The sequence below is a fragment of the Echiichthys vipera genome (assembly GCF_963691815.1).
Source record: "Echiichthys vipera genome assembly, chromosome: 15".
In the NCBI taxonomy this organism is placed as follows: Eukaryota; Metazoa; Chordata; class Actinopteri; order Perciformes; family Trachinidae; genus Echiichthys; species Echiichthys vipera.
In genome coordinates, this window is record NC_139840.1 from 11,302,567 (window position 1) to 11,321,081 (window position 18,515).

The 18,515-nt window shown below is 39.9% G+C and overlaps 1 protein-coding gene across 1 annotated transcript in view; it reads right to left on the bottom strand.

The window, feature by feature from the left end:
- Positions 1 to 16,784, bottom strand: part of b4galt2 (UDP-Gal:betaGlcNAc beta 1,4- galactosyltransferase, polypeptide 2) — a gene marked incomplete at both ends in the record, with an annotated part of 132,850 nt that extends 116,066 nt beyond the window's left edge. Inside the window, one exon of the mRNA XM_083927896.1 lies at positions 16,379 to 16,784. Within this exon, the coding sequence (XP_083784022.1) occupies positions 16,379 to 16,784 (406 nt within the window). The remainder of the gene's footprint in view (positions 1 to 16,378) is intronic.
- Positions 16,785 to 18,515: the final 1,731 nt, after the last annotated feature.

The following is an 18,515-nucleotide window of genomic DNA, read 5'->3' on the forward strand; positions in this document are numbered from 1 at the left end:
ATCAGAAATGGAGAGTTTTTCATCTTCAGAGGGCTTTTCTTTTGTTCTGGGAAAAAATGGTTTTACTCCTGCCAGGTATGTTTTGAAAGTGGCTGCCCATCAGTTTCTAGCGGCGGCTTCTCAGATGGCCATCAGATGAAACCATCTGACGAGTCATGTTAGGTTGACATGCCGTAATGTTTGCTTTACACGCTGTTACCGTTACTGAACGTGAAATGCGGTGCGTTACTATGAAGTGATTGAATCAAGTGTGTAACTGTTTAGTTTGTAATGAAGAAAATACTTGAAATACAGTAGCCTATGTCTTCCAGACTATTTGTCTCAGGTTGTGAGAGTTTATTTTATTTAAGAGTACCCAAAATGGTACCTTAAACAAAAACAGGTGGTAAGTCAGCATCCAAAACGACGAAACGAAATGTGTCTACAGGCTCAAATGTGTGGCTTAATTAATACACCTGCAGTAAGCAGCGTGCTATGTTCATGTGATTGTTAAGTGTACTTGCATGAAACCTGGTTCTCTGGTCAAGATTACGCTAAAATATATTTTACCCGACTAGATTTAAAATCCCTGTAAAGGACCAACCTTCAATTTAGTAGACTCAAAGTTTATTTCTGTAAATTCCTGTTAATTCCCATGGAAAGTTTCCAGATTCCTGGAATTTTGCAACCCTACTAGGAACAAAAGACTTAGTGTATGTAGTTGTATGGCTGACTGGGGGATGATTTTTCTGGTGACAACAAAAAACAATTCCCATATGGCAGTCTCTGCCTTTAATGTATTTTCCTATTTCATGACACCTTGTTGTGCATTTGTTACGCATGGTATCTATTAATTTAACGCAAGGCTCCAGCTCAGGTGAAAGTTGAAATCAATGTAAGATGAGTATGAATGCATGACTTATTGAGTATGAAAATGATGTTGGCCTTCACAGTGACCGGTCTTTAACATCTCTTGGATATTAAAGAAAAAATGAATCAAGAAAGCTTATTCACGTACATCATCAGAGGGCAAACTGCTACAATACTGGAAAGTGTATTGCTTCTTTTTCTGCTCTGTACCTGCTGCTAAGACAACACTCCAGAGTAAATGGCTCATGCAGGCTCTACGGTTTCATTTGTAAGTCTCAAATAAACTATGCTGAATGTTGAATGAAAAGAACTGAACGTTATATTAAACTGAACGGCACCAATGAATCAAACGTGTGAAACAAACACAAAAGTGCCTACCCTTACACCCAATCAGTTGATGCTGCTTTGCTCTGTCTGACCTCATTGTTCTAATAAAAGGTCTGTGACGCAACTGCCTTAGGCTTTATCATATCATATACCTATAGATAGAGATATTGATAATCCTGTAAGCCTATTCAGAGTTATATAACCAGCGTACTGCAGGTTTTTTTTTCACCACAGACAGACATTTTTTATGCATGAAACACATCCAGGCAGTAATCAGTTGTTACTTTGGAAGCTTTACATTTCAAAGCTGCTGCATATTATAGCATCAACCATTTGTACATCTAATGAATATATGCAAAGCATTGTGAATGAACAAGACTCAGCAATTCTGTGATTCAAAACACTGAGATCTGACTTACTCAGACTAGAATATGACAACATGGAGGCCGACTCTACCCTCTCTTAAAACGACAGCAACTTCGTAAAAGCGCGGGGGATTCAGCCCAATGACTTGATGTGACCAATCTGAGCATGAGTTCTGACTCTAGAAACTGTTGTTTTGCCCCTGCTAGTATTCTGGCAGCGTGTAATCAAACCAGGTTGAGCTGCATAACATTCATGTTTGTTTTTGCTACATACTCCATGGAGCAGAGGCAAATATGAAGAGTTTTATGCAGTATTAGTTGTCCTCTGTCAAACAAGGCCCGTGGCAACACTGATGTGTGTGTGTGTGTGTGTGTGTGTGTGTGTGTGTGTGTGTGTGTGCGTGTGTGTGTGTGTGTGTGTGTGTGTGTGTGTGTGTGTGTGTGTGTGTGTGTGTGTGTGTGTGACCCTACATTTCCATGTCAAAGCACGAAACAACCTTAAAGGCTGTACTTAGGCACAACTGTGCTTTGACCTAAATCTTATAGTCAGCATGCTAACATGCTCAAAATGACAATGCTGATGGTAAGCAAGTATAATTTTTTCCAGGTTTAACAACTTAGAGCGTGTTAGCATGCTGCTAGCATTTGCTTATTAGTACTAATCACATGTACTGCTAAGGCTGATGGGAATGTAGTTTTTCAAGTAATTGGTCACAAACTGAATTAAAAAATATATTATAATTCATGAGGGGGATATGAATGATATAATATTTCAATGTTAATCTACCCAATAGTTGTTGAGCTATTTCAGTTTGGACCAGTTTGGTATATTTTCCATAACTGACAGATTTCTTTTTTCTTTTACAATAACGGAAAAAACTGAAGGTGATCCATCATTTTGACAGATTATAACACTGAGGGCAAAACTCTAATTTACACCCTGTCTAGTTAAACTGAAAGTGTCTGCTCCGTAAAGTTTTGTTAAAAAAATTAAAAAAAACAATTACTGTGATGGAACATTCTTTTTTTTGTGGCCTCCACTGTCACTGTGGGGGGAGAAATATCTTTCCTGCTTTGTCTGATGTTGACATGAAAGGGGACCGCATGGTCGTTTTCCTTTCATATTTGCTCTCCATGTTCTTCAAGCTTGTTTTGCGAATTAATTATTAAAAAATGAAAATGAATGAATAAAAAAAATGCTGTTAAATATGTCTTATTATAGTAAAAGGTAATAAGTAATAGAGAATTTTGACGAGTCTAACAAAACCACTTCTACTTGCATGGCTAAAAACAAAGTATTTCATCTTCAATCAGTTATTATCTGTGAGAACTGCAGAAATTCGGCAAAATTAACAACAATAAGGCACATTTACTTTTGTGATTCCACCCAGAAAAAAGTAAACATGCTCTCCACATGGCCTTTGCGATTTCATGGTTTGATGAGTGTCGCTCCATTTAGGTGTCTCTTAAGTTTCTTTTTTCAAAACACAATCACAGCTGTTAATAAGCAACATAATTACAATAATCCTCTCCTACCACCCACTCAGAGAAACATAGGAGTGTTGTTACGTATTTGGCAAAACCTCATTAGAATCTGTCAAACAGTAGGAGGATGTAATATTTACACGGTTTTCATCACCAGTCAACATGAGTTCTAAATTGATTTTCAACTCCACAAAATGAGTTCTACTAAGATTACTGCAGACAAGCTGTGCCTCTGAATGTGCCGAGGAGGTACACTTGTGGCTCAAACTTTCGATGCTGCATAGGTAATTACCAACATACTAGTCTCTCACCACAGCGCTGTGTCGGCACTGGAGAGGTCTGGCTGCACAAGTTCACATTCTGGTATACGGAGAAAACTTTTGGACTTGTTTGTATTTCTTTAAACCAATAAAAAATCGTCTAAGGTGGCGCAAAGCAACACATGCAGCAACGGTGCCCTTGCAAAACAGATAGCAAAAAGAGTGTGAGAGTTGGATTTGGTCTTTATACCTGCACTCCACACCCAGTGAGCCGGATTATCTATACAACGCATATCTATCATTTTTTCACATAACTCCAAGAGGATTCTTTGCCTGGCGCAAGTGATCACTCTCACCTCTGATTAGCTCAAACATCGACACTGACTTTAGACTAATCAAGATGACCTAAGGTCAACTACTTTAGTTTTATAATCAGAAGGAAAGCTGCTATAGTATTAGAAAATACATTGTGTGCATGTGTGTGTGTGTGTGTGTGTGTGTGTGTGTGTGTGTGTGTGTGTGTGTGTGTGTGTGTGTGTGTGTGTGTGCGTGTGTGTGTAGCCATGAATATAATAAGATGTTAAATGTTTCTGACAATACGTTAGATCGTTCAAACTGTAGTGAAGCTTTTGCCTCTTCATTCTCTTCCCCCTCTCACACTGTCAAACACTTTCTGCACATTTGGACGGAGTGAAACTTACAAGAAAACCAAGTGAACAGTGTTTATTTTGACTACCTATTTAGGTGAACACGCTGTTTCCTTTCCTGAAACACCACTGTGAGACTCCCAACACCACTCCCGGTAATACTGTGATAAACACAAAGGGATTTCGTACTGTATCGTGCCACAATGTCTGTGATATACATAGCTATCGAAAATGAAGAATTGCTTTAGAAAAGCATAGTACCAAATATTTTTTAGAAAAGCATAGTACCAAATAAAGGCAGTACTATAAATCATCAAATCATCAAATATTCTGTTCTCCCCATGACCAATCAGATAAACTTCCTGCATTAAAAGGTTGAAGGATTATCCCATATTGGATGTCTAATCCCTCTGATCTTTTCACACCATCCATTGTTAACTGCACATAAACACACACACAAACACAGATACATTTGACCCAGAGCCACACATTTCCACATGCTCAGAGGGGAGCGTATTTAGCAGCTAACAAAAACTGAAACAAAGAAAGGAAGGCTCACAATACAGGCGATAAATCATCACTTAAGCTGCGCCGCAACTCCCTCACAACAACTACTTATGCTCAACGGGCTCAAAGGAATACAGACATCTACAACAAACAATCTCCTTTGTCACTTTTATGACGACATATGCAAATCTGCAAAGAAGCTTTGTGTTTCATGGCGGCCCTGAGGTCCAGATAACATGTCAGACTAAAAAAACAAAAAAACAAAGAAACAGATATCTGATTGGACACGTAGGACAACACTTAGATAACTAGTAGCGCACACCCATTATGAGTATCCATATGTAGGCACTCGTTTGGTTCCAGCTGCCCTCCCTCAGGGATTTGATATAAAAATGCAATTGTTTTCTTTTCCATTCATTTTTCACTGATTTGCCCAATTCCCTCCGCATCGACAGACCCCCTACAAGTACCTTTTATGACAGCAGGTAGCCTACTTTTTTCTATTTTCCTCTAACAATGTCCCCCTCTCTTTCTTTCCCACTTCTACCATTCATGCGTTCAGAGCATCACAAACAGGAAACAGAATGAAGGCAATAACGTGCACAGGGCTGATCAGTAAACACCAGAACCCTTTTATCTGCAGCGGAGACATTCTTTTTCCCTTCCTTTCCTGTTTACACTGTAATCTGGCTAACGTAACCTCCCAGTGCATGTAACGCGGTTATCAAAGACTCAACTCTGTCAACCTTGAACCTCATCACCGTCTAAGCTGTATGCCAGAGGTCCAAGAGCCAGTTTGATCAGTGCTGTTCATTGAGTCTGACAGTGCAGGTTTACACTGTAGTTGCAACTACTACAGAGAGCAGTATGGTTTCATGTTTTTAAATATTTTAAACATTCATTTGGAAATAAAAATTGAACTATTTGGGTGGTATTGTATGAATGAGCTGGACCTTCACTGCATGCTGCCACACAGGTGCGTCTATGGAAATGTGACAGCAGTGTGGAGGCAGTGTGTGTTTTGTCATTTATCATTTTGGAGAGCTTACTTACTTGTTGTTACTTCTTAATAGTCACTCTGAACCGGCTGAACCAAGATAAGAGGAGGTATATCGTTTCCCTGTCAAGACTACAAGCACATGCAGCATACAGTATAATTGTGAGTGCAGAGACACACACACGCCAGACAACACATTTAGGATACACACAGGCATAAAAAAACAAAACAAAACAATAAACAATATGCACATAGTGTGTATCTAATATGTCGGGAAATACAAGCAATCACAACCAAACTTTCAATGGGCCACCACATCTTCAACACCAGCATTAACTTTACTGATGACGCAACCATCACCTGCCTGATCACCGTCAGCAACAAGACGGCCTACAGAGAGGAGGTCATAGCCTTGAAATCCTGATGCCGCCTCCACCTCAACGTCAGGAAAGCCAAGCAGCTGATCGTGGACTACGGGACGCGACAGAGAAAGGGACACGCCCTAATATCCATCAACAGGATACGGTAGAGAGAGTCAGCGGCTTCCCTTCAACAAGGACCTGGTCTACACTACGCCACAATGTCACCATCACTGGAAGACGGCATCTTTTCCTTCTCCTCAGGCTGAGGAAGGTCAACATGGACTCTATGGATACTCTGCAACTTCTATTGGTGCACCGGCGAGAGTATCCTGATCTTGGGCTTTGGGATATGACAATATATATCATCTAAAAATATAAAAACATCAATCGTATAAACATTTGTATATGTTCTACGAATGTCGAAAAACCAGTGGTTGAACTGCGATACAGAAATATTGACATCGATTGGACAGCGCTTTTTATTGTGATCCTGGCTCGTTATGGTGATTTTGCACTGAAGTTCCTAATTAAATTAGAGTATACTCAGTATTTAATTCAACACAGGGGTATACAAAATATATTCATTACTATCGTTATCAATATATGAAATGACCTACTGTATATCAGGAAAGAAGATTGTATCATATAACACACCTTTCCTGATTCCACTGCCTGATATGGCAATTGCTCTGCCCTCAATGATGTTCTACAGAGGGTGTGAAAACTGCACATCACCAGGATGGAGCTGCCATCCATTGAGGACCTCTACACCCAGCAGAGTAGGAAGAAAGCCAAGAAGATTATCAGCAACCAAATCACCCCAGCTTCAAACTGTCCGTCAGACGGTGCCACAGCATCCGGCCCTACACCACCAGGACTCTTAAACTTTTGAACTCTGAGCTCATCACTTGTCACTTTTTCATTACACTGTCACTGTACCTACCTTATACAGTATACCTATATACTGTTTATACAAACTGTTACCACCTCTGTGTTTATAGATGTATTACTTCCCATTATGCATACATTTACTAAATACCTTCCTACATTCTGTTTCCATTCACTTTATTCATTTGCAAATACTGACATTACAGATTTATAAGTATATTATTTATTTATATTTTATTATGTTTATATTTCAGCTCCATTAAGTCAACCATACTATGTTTTAGATTCTCACTTAGCAATTACTTTCTTTTTAATAAATATTTTATGAGCATTATCCCAGATCGAGGTCCAATATTTTTATTGCCAACGAATGCTTCTTGTAATTGTTGCACATGACAATAAATAACTTGAATTCATGGATTCCTGGCTGTTACACATTTTTCAGCCAGCAGCCAACCCAGGGTACTATGAGAGTCCAGAATTGGCCCTGTGGAAACATTTAAATAATATGTTCACGGTCAAAGATACACACAGAAATTACACACGAGACTTACCAAAATACATAATCCTGCCAATTAGAACGAAACATAGAAGCGTTTTCCAATCTGATGTCCCTATGGACTGGGAGATATTACATGTCAGTGCCTTTAAAAAATGTTTTCAAATCAATATAATGATGCAACACTGGTGCAATACCTATGGTTAATGTTTGGTTAGTTTTAGGCACAAACTGTCTTTGTTAAGTTTAGGGCAACATCGTGATTTGGCATAAAATAACACTGTTATGATATAAAAAGATTAAAGTTTAACCCATTCATCGGCCGCTACCTATGGGGAATTTGTTACTCTTTAACGTCAGCCGACTTCCTCTTTAGCTCCCACTAAAATTACAGTTCTCTGGCCGCTGCAGACGTTTGGCACTCTAACATAAACATGTAAGCTTGGGGCACTTATTGAAACAACCGATACTGTCATTCTTCTTGGGAAAGACGGTCCAGCACATACAGGACAGGAAATATAGAGAATGCATCCAACAAACAGCTTCCTCCACATACTCAGTCGCCAGTGTAATAATCATTTTTCTCCTGTGCTGCATTTGTCAGTCTGCAGCCATTCTTCATTGTCCACGGACACACAGCTACACAATCAACTCCACTCAAGCACCGTGTGAGCACTCTAAACGAGCCCTGAAGGTGTCCTCTCCAGCCTCATATCACATTTCCCGAATCCACACAGTGTTGGTGAAGATCTAATTCTGCCTTCTGCCTAACGCATCACTTGGGGTGATGAGGCTGCCGGGACCGATAGTGTCAGATAGTGTATCACTGTGCAACAACACAGCAGCCCAGACAGGAAACTGGGAGATTGGTGCAGGACGTTTCATTTTACCGTCATGCTCTTTTTTCACTGAATTAAATATGCTGCAGATTACATATCCAGATAGATAGATGAAATGAAATCAATTAATTGGCTTGAAAATATGAAATTATTCTGCCACATGTGGATGGACACTCACACACACAGCAGGTCCTGGGGAAAGATGTGAATGGGGCTGAGGAAAGGAAGCAGGAACATTTTAATGAAGTTATGGCAGCCATCATGTTGTCAAGAGCCCTTTGCCTCCACGACCATGGCTGCGTTGGCATCCTCGCTGTGTGGGAGTGCATAGCAATGTGTTTCTGAAGGGAACAACCTTGTTTATTGTCATGATTGAAAGCAGTGAAGAAAATAGGCTATTTTCCTTTCTCACTGGAAAGATGTCATTTTCTTGCCTAATAAACACAGCATAGGTGAGGAAACACTGACATGAGACATGAATTATTGGCTATTTACCTTCAGCTCACCTTGAGGTTGTTTTGTATTTATCTTATTTACATAGTTTACAACATTTTATAGGATAAAACAGGATATCATGTGAATATTGTGGCTGATAACTGATCCCAGGTATGAATTATTTAAATCACAGACTTTGAACTCTTGTACATTGTTATCTGCTGTATGCTGTACAATTTTTATCTGCTGTATGCTGTACAGTAATATTTGATTAAACTATACATATATATATTTATATATAGTTTGTATTTATTTAAACAAATAACGATTGTCTTGGGCAGAGCTAGTGGTTCGACGCTGTACTGTATATCTGGAAAGCCAGACTAAGCAAATGTCACATGAAGGGTGCTTTCACATCTAACCTGTTTGCTGTGGTTTAAACAAACTGTGGTATTTTGTTTAGGCTGGTGGGGAAGCTGTCAAATAGGCAGACAGATCCAGCTTGAAATGATGGATTTTGATTTGATTTGGTTCCTCATGTTTAAACCTCTTGATTGGTTTGTAGTAAATCTGCATGAACTTTTATAACAGGAACAATGATTTATCTCATTTGTGTGACGAGTCCGGGTACAGATGATGGTTACATCTGTGGTGGAGTTCATGTGGGCAGCTGTTGAATTTTGAGTGGTTCGATGCTGAAAAATTGGATATTTTGGATGCGTCACCGTTTATAGCAATGTACCCGCTTTCATGTTTTATTTATTGATATTCTATTTAATGGCTGTTGTTATCGATATTTTTATTACTTTGCCATTTATGTTAAGGCAGTTGACTTAGTTTATATTGAATCATTTTCATATTGCCTCTTCATAAATATGTGATCCATCATTCAAATATGTTTACATTATTAGGGTACTGTACAGTATATTCATACACAGTCTGTGTAAAATGTTTAAAAACTCAATGAATATATCGTTGAAAAAAAAAAAACACACCAGAACTAAAGGCAACACTATATCTACTGTACAGGTGGAGTGAACTAACCACAGTTTTGGAAGAGACCTAATATTGCTTTTGATAAATACCCTGATACCCTGACAAAAGCAACCACGCACCCTGACATATCACTGAACTTACTCCTGCTCACTTTAAGCACCCAGGTACACACATGAAGATATATCAACTCATGTTCAGCGTTGAAAAAGATATTGTCTCTCGTTGTAGAAATATAATTTACAAGGAAGAAATCAATACCAACAGAGTACTGCAGTGTTCTACACTTCATCAATCTTCATACCCATTTTTCAGTGTTTCCTGGTTTATAGATGAAATGCCTTTTAAAAATAAAACACCAACGATTTGTAATTTGCAAATCGTAAGGCTCTAAAATCTGATTTCCACATTTCCAAAGTTGTAGAATACTTTTACCAAATATTATGTACTCGCTTTGAGCTCCACTGACTGAGCTAACACAGAGCACTGTTCTAAACCCTCTATAAAAAATGTAGTAGAAAGGTCATAAAACATGCTGTGCCACAAACTCACTGTTCACTGAGCATTGGGAAGGTGAAGGTCTAAAGATTGAAAGGCCTCCCAGGATTCAATCCCGCTTTCAAAGAGATTTCAACAGTATTTTCACATTTTGCGAGAAGCTAGGGTGAAATAGTCCCGGCTCCCCTGGTAGTTCCACCCCAAAGGGGACACACATGTGAAGTTCAGGGTTACAAGCGACATGTCATTCCATTTAAATTACTCTCTGGCTATGAATAAAACAAGACTGACATCTCTCGGTCTGCAATATGGACAAATGTATGTGTGTCTACAAACTGTACATACAGGTTTAGAGATACTGTATATGGTTACACAAGGTGGTCCGGCCTGTCTGACATTTCTGCTGTGCTTGATTTATGTTTATTTATGTGTTGTTTGGTAGCATCTTAGAGAAACCTTATCTAGCGTTACAAACAGCAACATCTATTGTAATTTCCTTTAGTCTGTGGCCCAACAGGTAAATTAGGTCTCCAACCTAACGTTATTAAAAGTTTGTATTAATGAGCCTGGACGTCACAAGCATTGTGTTTGGTTCTATATGGGTACATTTGTTGTGTTTGATCTGAGAACACATTGCAATAGAATAAAGCTAATTTGGGTATAAAAATGAAAAACAAACTAAATCAATATCTCATTACTTGTCTGTGGAGCAGCTCCAGACTTTATACTTGATGACAACACAAGTTTGAGATTTATTTCTCTGGTTTCTTGCTTTGAGAGAGACCAACTCATGTTCACAAACATTAGGTGTTTTTACACTGGACAGTAAGACCGTAATTTGGCTGCCATTTTTGCAGCCTGGTCCGTGAATTCAGACAGAGCGAGGTATATTGCCGGCCTGATTTACCATCCTAATGTGACAGCTAGGACCTTACACATATTGGTTGCTCCATTTCCATGTAAATAGAGTTGATGTGACTTGGCGGCACATGCGTGACCTGGGCAGAGGTGTCGATCATGTGCTTCACACCTTGGTTTCACATAGATGGGAAGTCAAATTGCAGCCTTTGCCTGGCCGCAAATGTGACACATTTTCTATAAAAAAAAAACCCTATTGAATGAATTACCTAGTCCATGGAAATAACATATTGGAATTGTTAATTTGGGTGGTGCCCCCCTTTAATTATTGTTAATTGCATTTGATTGGGTTAACCCCTGTAGAGCATCCAATTATAAAGGATGGAAAATAGCTTTTTACCTCCTACTGAGATCCGTGTGTGTGTGTGTGTTTGTGTGCGTGTGCGTGTGCGTGTGCGTGTGCGTGTGCGTGCGTGCGTGTATGTGTGTGTGTGTGTGTGTGTGTGTGTGTGTGTTTTCAAGCGTCCACATGATGTGTAGGAAGAAGTGATTAATAGGAAAAATAAATAATAGGGTTCAGGCTTGAGAAGAATTCCCCCACAAAGACACGCGGATGGCTACAAGTGGAAAATTGCTTATTAAAAACCCATAGATCAAAACCCAACCCATTCAAGCTTGTCTCATCTTCAAATGAAACCTAGATGCAACACCTGCTTTTAATCTAAGGATGGTCCCACATTAAATAATTCACAGGTAAAAGTGGAAAAAGGCTTCCCAAAAAGGTCAGTGATGACACAAAGGAGAAAAAGAAGCAGCATAGTAATGAGATTTACATTTTCTCTTTTTGCACTCGAAGGCCCCCAAACCAATTAACCAGCCTCCTCCAATCTCCTAGAAATTGTTTGTATACAGCTAATTTGCAAGAGCAAATATTTATCAACGCAAACACGCCCGTGAGATTATTCTCTATCAACACGAGTAAATGCTGTTAATTAATGCATCTGACAATTCGCAAAACCTACTTAAATACTAAATCTATCAGAAAAGTGTTCATTGAAATTGTATTTAATGTGTTTTATGATCTCGCAATATGACAGGTTGATGTAACCATGGAAACAGAATTAAAGAGAAAGGATATTCCCATTGAGAATAACATAGCAGGATGGTCAGAGCAGTGGCCGTTTTTATGTAAACCGTTCCATTGCAAAGAATTAGCAGGCTACTTCTGTACAAACTTCCATCAAAACCCACCTATTTTTTGACATGGGCTAAAATTGAAATGCAAGGAATAATTAAACAGTAAGGAGCAGCCACAGTGAGCTGTTAGATGAAGAGCTGCATGTGAAAGGCAAACTACTTTCACTTTCGCTGTGACCACTTGTGACCACGTGCTCCATAAAATTTCAAAAAGGCCCATTATTGGTATGAGGCAAATTACGTTTCTAAACATCACTAGCATACCAAAGTCCGTATTCAGCTTATTGTTATCAAAGCAAAGAATCGAGGCCCCATTTCCTGTCTGTCCTATCAAATAAAAGGTTTGAAAACTGCAAAAATCATAATCTTTAAAATTATATTGTAAAAAATTATATTGGCATTTGAATTAAAAAAAATCAACTTGAAACCATTGATTAAACATCAAAATGGCCAATTCATTTTCAGTCAATTAATAATCAAAGGACCAACTACTTAAATTTCTAGGAGATGGGTTGAAATAATCCATGCAAAAAAATATGGAGGATATGAAAACATAATTAATGCGACTGCAATTGTCATTTCCAGATATTATTTCAATTTTTACTGAGAAGAGACTTTTCAAAGACGATCATTTCTCCTGGCAGTATTTCTCAATGCTTAGGTTGAGAAACACACACACACACACACACACACACACAGGATACAAACTATGGATGCTAGCCACTCATACAGGCAGCACCTGTCAGCTGGTGTTCTGGGACAGCCAAGCACTTGTTTGTTTCTCTCTCTCTCTCTCTCTCTCTCTCTTGCGTGTATGTGTGTGTGCATCTATCCAAGGTCTCTCTATTTAACGCTCCCTAACCTCTCCACCTGCTGGTTCTTCTTTCACTCCATACCGCCTCTCTGTCCATCTCACTTCATATTAAACATTATACCGCCATCCATTCTCTCTCTGTCTCTCTCTCTGTCTCTCTCTCTCTCTCTCTCTCTCTCTCTCTCTCTCTCTCTCTCTCTCTCTCTCTCTCTCTCTCTCTCTCTCTCTCTCTCTCTCTCTCTCTCTCTCTCTCTCTCTCTCTCTCTCTCTCTCTCTCTCTCTCTCTCTCTCTCTCTCTCTCTCTCTCTCTCTCTCTCTCTCTCTCTCTCTCTCTCATCTCTCTCTCTCTCTCTCTCTCTCTCTCTCTCTCTCTCTCTCTCTCTCTCTCTGTGCACCTGTGACGGGAAAAAACAGACTCACTCAGTGTTTCTCCGCCTTCCTGCTCATTACAGCCCCCGAGCAGCCACTCAATCGCCGCGGAAAGTCAGAGATAAGCTACAAGAGTACACCTGTGCATGGTGTGAATGCCAAATCCAGAGTCGGTGACAGCCAATTCCAGGCCAAATAATGGAATCAGCGAACCTCAGCTTCAGACAAATCAACCTGACAGCTTTATCTCCCGCTCCCAATTTCAAAGCACGTTACAAACCTCATTATCAAATGAGAAAAAGCACTCTGTGGAAAAAAAAGAGAAAAAATGTTGACACTGCCACAATGGCGCTCGCAAGGGGATTAAGTCTACAAAGCTCATTTCCAGGCGGAGCAGGTGGAAGAAAATAAGTAACATATTTTCATTTCATCAGCAGAGTACAGCTGGGCGTGATTTGACAAAAGGAAGCTAAATCTGTTATGTAAACAACTACATCGGCAATAATAAGCTGTGCACGTAACAACAACAAAAGCTATGTGCGGGCACTCTGGAAGGGTTACGGGTTAAGGAGTCAACCATACGCATCCGGCTAGGGATCTTTGTTCGTTTTTTAAAGTAGCATGGTCAAATGTGAAATTGAATTTAAGGTACACTGTGAGATCTTAGTGTTAAGCTACGTCCAGCTAATTCAAAAGTCAATGGAAGTAGTTCATGTGGCTAACAGGAGTATGCAGCCACGGTTCTTTGTGAGTAGTTTGGGAAATGTAACTTTTTTCTTGCCCACAGGTAGTTGTTGATCTTCTCATTTAACCCTGTATGAAAAGGTTAATAAAGTGCATATCCCAAATTAAACTAGTCCCTTAATGCTGATTAATAAAGCAGTTTTTTGTGCTGTAATGGTATCAGGCTCAGTTGATCGGGTAAAGGCCTCTCTGGCTAAATAAAAACAACAGAGTAATTTCCTCCTTCATGAGCTTGATTGTCTGTGAGAATTCATGACAGAGAGCTGTGTTTATGTGCGTGTGTGCGTGCGTGGAATAGAGTTTGTGTCCACTATGCAATTACAGATTTAGTAAACCCGAGGCTTAGTGCGACTCAGTCAACCTCTGATTTGTTGGGTGGATGGATAGTGATGATAATGAGGTGTACGTGATGATGTGTGTGTAAACCAGGGTGCATCAGAACCTCACCTTCATATTACATACTGTAATCCCAAGGTATGCATGTCGACTGTGTGGTGTGTGTGTGTGTGTGTGTGTGTGTGTGTGTGTGTGTGTGTGTGTGTGTGTGTGTGTGTGTGTACGTAATGCTGCTGCTAGTTAATTAGAAAGCTTTTCGCTGATGAAGGCAATTTCATACTGTGCTAAATAAAAATAAATAAATAAAAAAGTCAAGGCTCTGTACAGTCCCGTTGTGCACTCAAAATGATGAAGTTCAGATTTTTTTATATATACACAAAGAAGATATTGTGATTTGTTGCACATTCTAATTGTGGAATAATGAATAAATAACTTTGGAAGGAAAACTGCCAACAACTACAGTATGTCACTACATCTTCTACACTCTCTACACAAGATGCTTGCAACCGGCGGCAGCTCTAAAGATCTTAAATAATTGAACTGTTTCCACTGTGTTCTTTTAAGAAAATGAAAGCACAAAAGAAATATTATTCAAGCCGTGGTGTGTACGTGTGCTTCTGTGTGTGCTTTAGTGTCTGACTGCATGAATCTCTGCTAATAGCCCCGCTGTGACTCTGTAAGGTTGAAATACCACAGTGTAAATCGTTGACATTAAATCCATTTTATGTTGCGGGCAGACCCGGAAAAACAGAATTACGGCTACACTTGCTCTCCCGCTAATTGGAATTAGACCGGAGATGCACTTATTTACTGAACATAAAATTCTAGCTCCGGCTTTGGGCTCCGATCAAGGTCTCATCTCCACTATTCATTACACTAATCAATGATGTGCAAATCCTCCGTTATCTGGCATGGAGTGTGCACAGACCATAACAACAAATACAGCAACACGCCTGTAAAAATAAGTCCAACAAATAGGTCATCGTAAAAAAAAGGTGATTAAGCAAGATAGAAAGTGATTCAAAAAGAAAATTCACATTACGAGCTTAGATCAAAAACTGAAACACGATCGAAACATTTATGTTTTTTATGACTTCATGAGCAAGACTGGTGAGAGAGAATGGTAAAAAAAAAGGACCTGCAACATCTGCGAAGCTGTCATGAGCATTTAAAAAAAACAACATATCATCCCATACAGCTGTGGAGCGTGAATATCCACTTTAATGATCAGTGTCATCAAAGAACGTCTGCTTCATATCTGTCCCTGCTATTACTGTTTTGACAGGACACAGTCCCCATATATGCAAACTGCTGTCTACCTCGCGTTACATGTCATGGACAGACTGGATGAACTAAAATCGACACCCTGATCCTTCATCTCATCTCATAATAAAAAGAGGCCTCATCGACAAACACAACCCGAAAGTGCAGATCAGATGCAATCGTTTTATTTACCACAAAATAGCTAGAGCCAGATAGCCACGCCTGAAAGCGAGTCACGACAGTCATGACAGTTTGGTTGACTGTGGCAGGTGCACATATAGTGTATCTATTCATTTCACAGTTTAAAGACTTTTGTGACTCATGGTAGCTAAAGTAGCCAGATATCATCTACGTTACTTTTTGACTCAAAATAACCCCTTTGTGTTGTGATTATTTTCCCTAAATGTCTATTTTCACAATATAGACATTTTAAACATCGGGCAAAGAGAAAAAATACAATTCATTAAGTTAATTTGATATATGGCTAGCACTTAAACTAATTCTTACCTATCTGGCATTTTTTACACTTTTCTTTTGTAATCCTAAAATGCTCCTAATAAGCATATGGCAAACTAAAATGTAAAAGAAATCCACCAGGTGTTGAAACTCATCAATATTTGATTCTCGTATATATTTCTGATAAAAGTCTGACCAATCATTTTATTCCGTCCGAATAAAATTATTTGGAGATGGGGGAGGAGGGAGCATCAGCGGTCAGGCAGGGGGAAGAGGGTGGGACTTTGGAGGGAGGCGGAGTTGTTCATGTTCAAATTTGTGCTGTGCGACATGCCAGAAAGATAAGAATTGCCTTAAATGGAAAGTGTATTATATGACTTTAATACTCACCGAGGCCTGGTGGGTTCTCGGGGCACGGCGGCAGTGGTTTGGGGGAAGGTGTCTGATTGGTCTCAGGCTGCACACTCGGCACCAGCTGCTCCCCTGTGGCCAGGTAGCTGGCTAACGTTGCATTAGGCCTGGAGAGGTTGTAATAGTAATAATGGTGCCCGCTCCCTGCTGCTCCGCTGACGTTATTCCTGGATCCGTTGCGGCCGTTGTTGAAGCGGCTGAAGAGGTCGAAGCGCTGCGTGTAGACGTCGAAGTACAGAATCATCATAATGAGGAAGTGAAGCAGGCAGAGCAGCAGGACGCCTTTACAGATGCGCTCCAGAGTCCGGCCCAACATCAGCCGGGTCATGGCCGAGGAAGATGACCGCCAGCCTCGACAACGCTGGCGCTGCGTGGCTACAGACATGTGCTCATCCTGACAGCTGCTATTAGATCTCTGATAAGGACATGTGGTTAGGTGATACCCGACTATCTGACTTCCACAGGGGTCACGGGGTCATTCATGAGGATAGGGAGGCTACAGAGTCAGCTATGCCTAAAGTGTGATTCGCCAGCTTGTTTCTAGTGTGTCCCCAGATTCTCTGCATGACAAAAGTACTAAATTGTTTTTATACAGCCTCAATCCCTGAGTGAGATGACCCAGGAACCTGTCAACTAACACACTCGACTGCAGATATAGCAAATCATTCAAAATGATGAGTTCAGTGTAATCTAAGACATAAGGCCCCGATTTCAGATAAATCTTCGCTGATATGGGCATGTGAGTACATTTTGAGTTGGACACTATGCCAATGTAAAGTTGCTTCCGCAGCCACGTGAAACCAGTCTAATTAGTCAAAAGACGACCAGTTAGTTCAATGTTTGCTCAGAACTTCCAACTGATAAGTGATCCGGGTGACAGCGCCGCGTTGAAGCTGCTGACATACATTCATCAGTGTAGAGAAGAAGGTCTGCTGACATTTCAGTCCAGATGTCCTCCTCTTATGGCATTGGGTCAGTAAAACTGGCAGTTTGTTGGTTGGTGGTATCCAAAATACTTTCTGGCAGTGTTAAAACCAGGAAAGTCTCAGGCACCTAAAGGAAAAAGACAAATAACAGAATTAACTGGGATTAAGACACTAAATTATACTGAATGCAATTTAACGACACTAATTTTTCAAAAGTTAAGGTAAAAGGATGGCTGTGTGCTGTTAATGCTTTGATAAACCAATGCAGGTGAAGTGCCATGAATTATCGCTGTGCATTTTCAATGAATACAATGACTTCACTGTATAGAATCAAACCGAACGCTGTTGATCTTCCTCTGGCATTTTAAGAGTATTCAGTGACCTTGCTCTTGTGTATGCCTGGTTAAAGAGCGATAAAATACATTTAAAAGTTTGCACACACACACACACACACACACACACAGGGTGGAAAAAGTACACAACAACAAACACATCTACAGATGCAGACAAACAAAAACCTGGAGCTGTTCAACCGAATTGACATGCCAAGTCAATTTTCCAGTCAAGTGGTTTAAAAAGCATTTATGATGGAATGAGATGGCGAGTGAGAATACACAATGCAGGGAACATATGAGCAAAGGGGAGAAACTGGCCGCACTTAGAGCTTACCCACAGGCAACGCTTATTGTAGGTTTATGTTTTTTCCTCTCAATGACAGAAAGGAAGATGAAGTTGAAGAAGACGATAAAACCCCTGACCGACACCAACTCTCTCAAGAAAAACCAACAGAGTCCGGGAGCAAGAAAGAGAGAGCGTTATAAATGTCGATAAACTAATGCTGGTAATTGGAAAAGGATGGATATCTAATTCTCAGAATTTTTCCAGTGGTACTTATCACAGATATCTTCTGGGAAAATCCCTCAAATTTGGCAGATGTAATGTGCGTTTCTGGCAAATTGGCTGTTCCATCAGCCAGGAAGAGACATAAGCCTTTACTGTCTTCAGTCTACTAACTTTCATGCCTTTTAATGATCCATTCCATTTCTGGTCATTTTTGTTCACACATATCTGATACTTTACAGCCTATGTGGCCTGAATGTTTTATAAAAAAAAACCTGTTACATAAAGTTTGGTATCAAAGCTCAAATCTTTTTGGAACCAACAGAGGTTTATCTGTAGCACCAAGTATT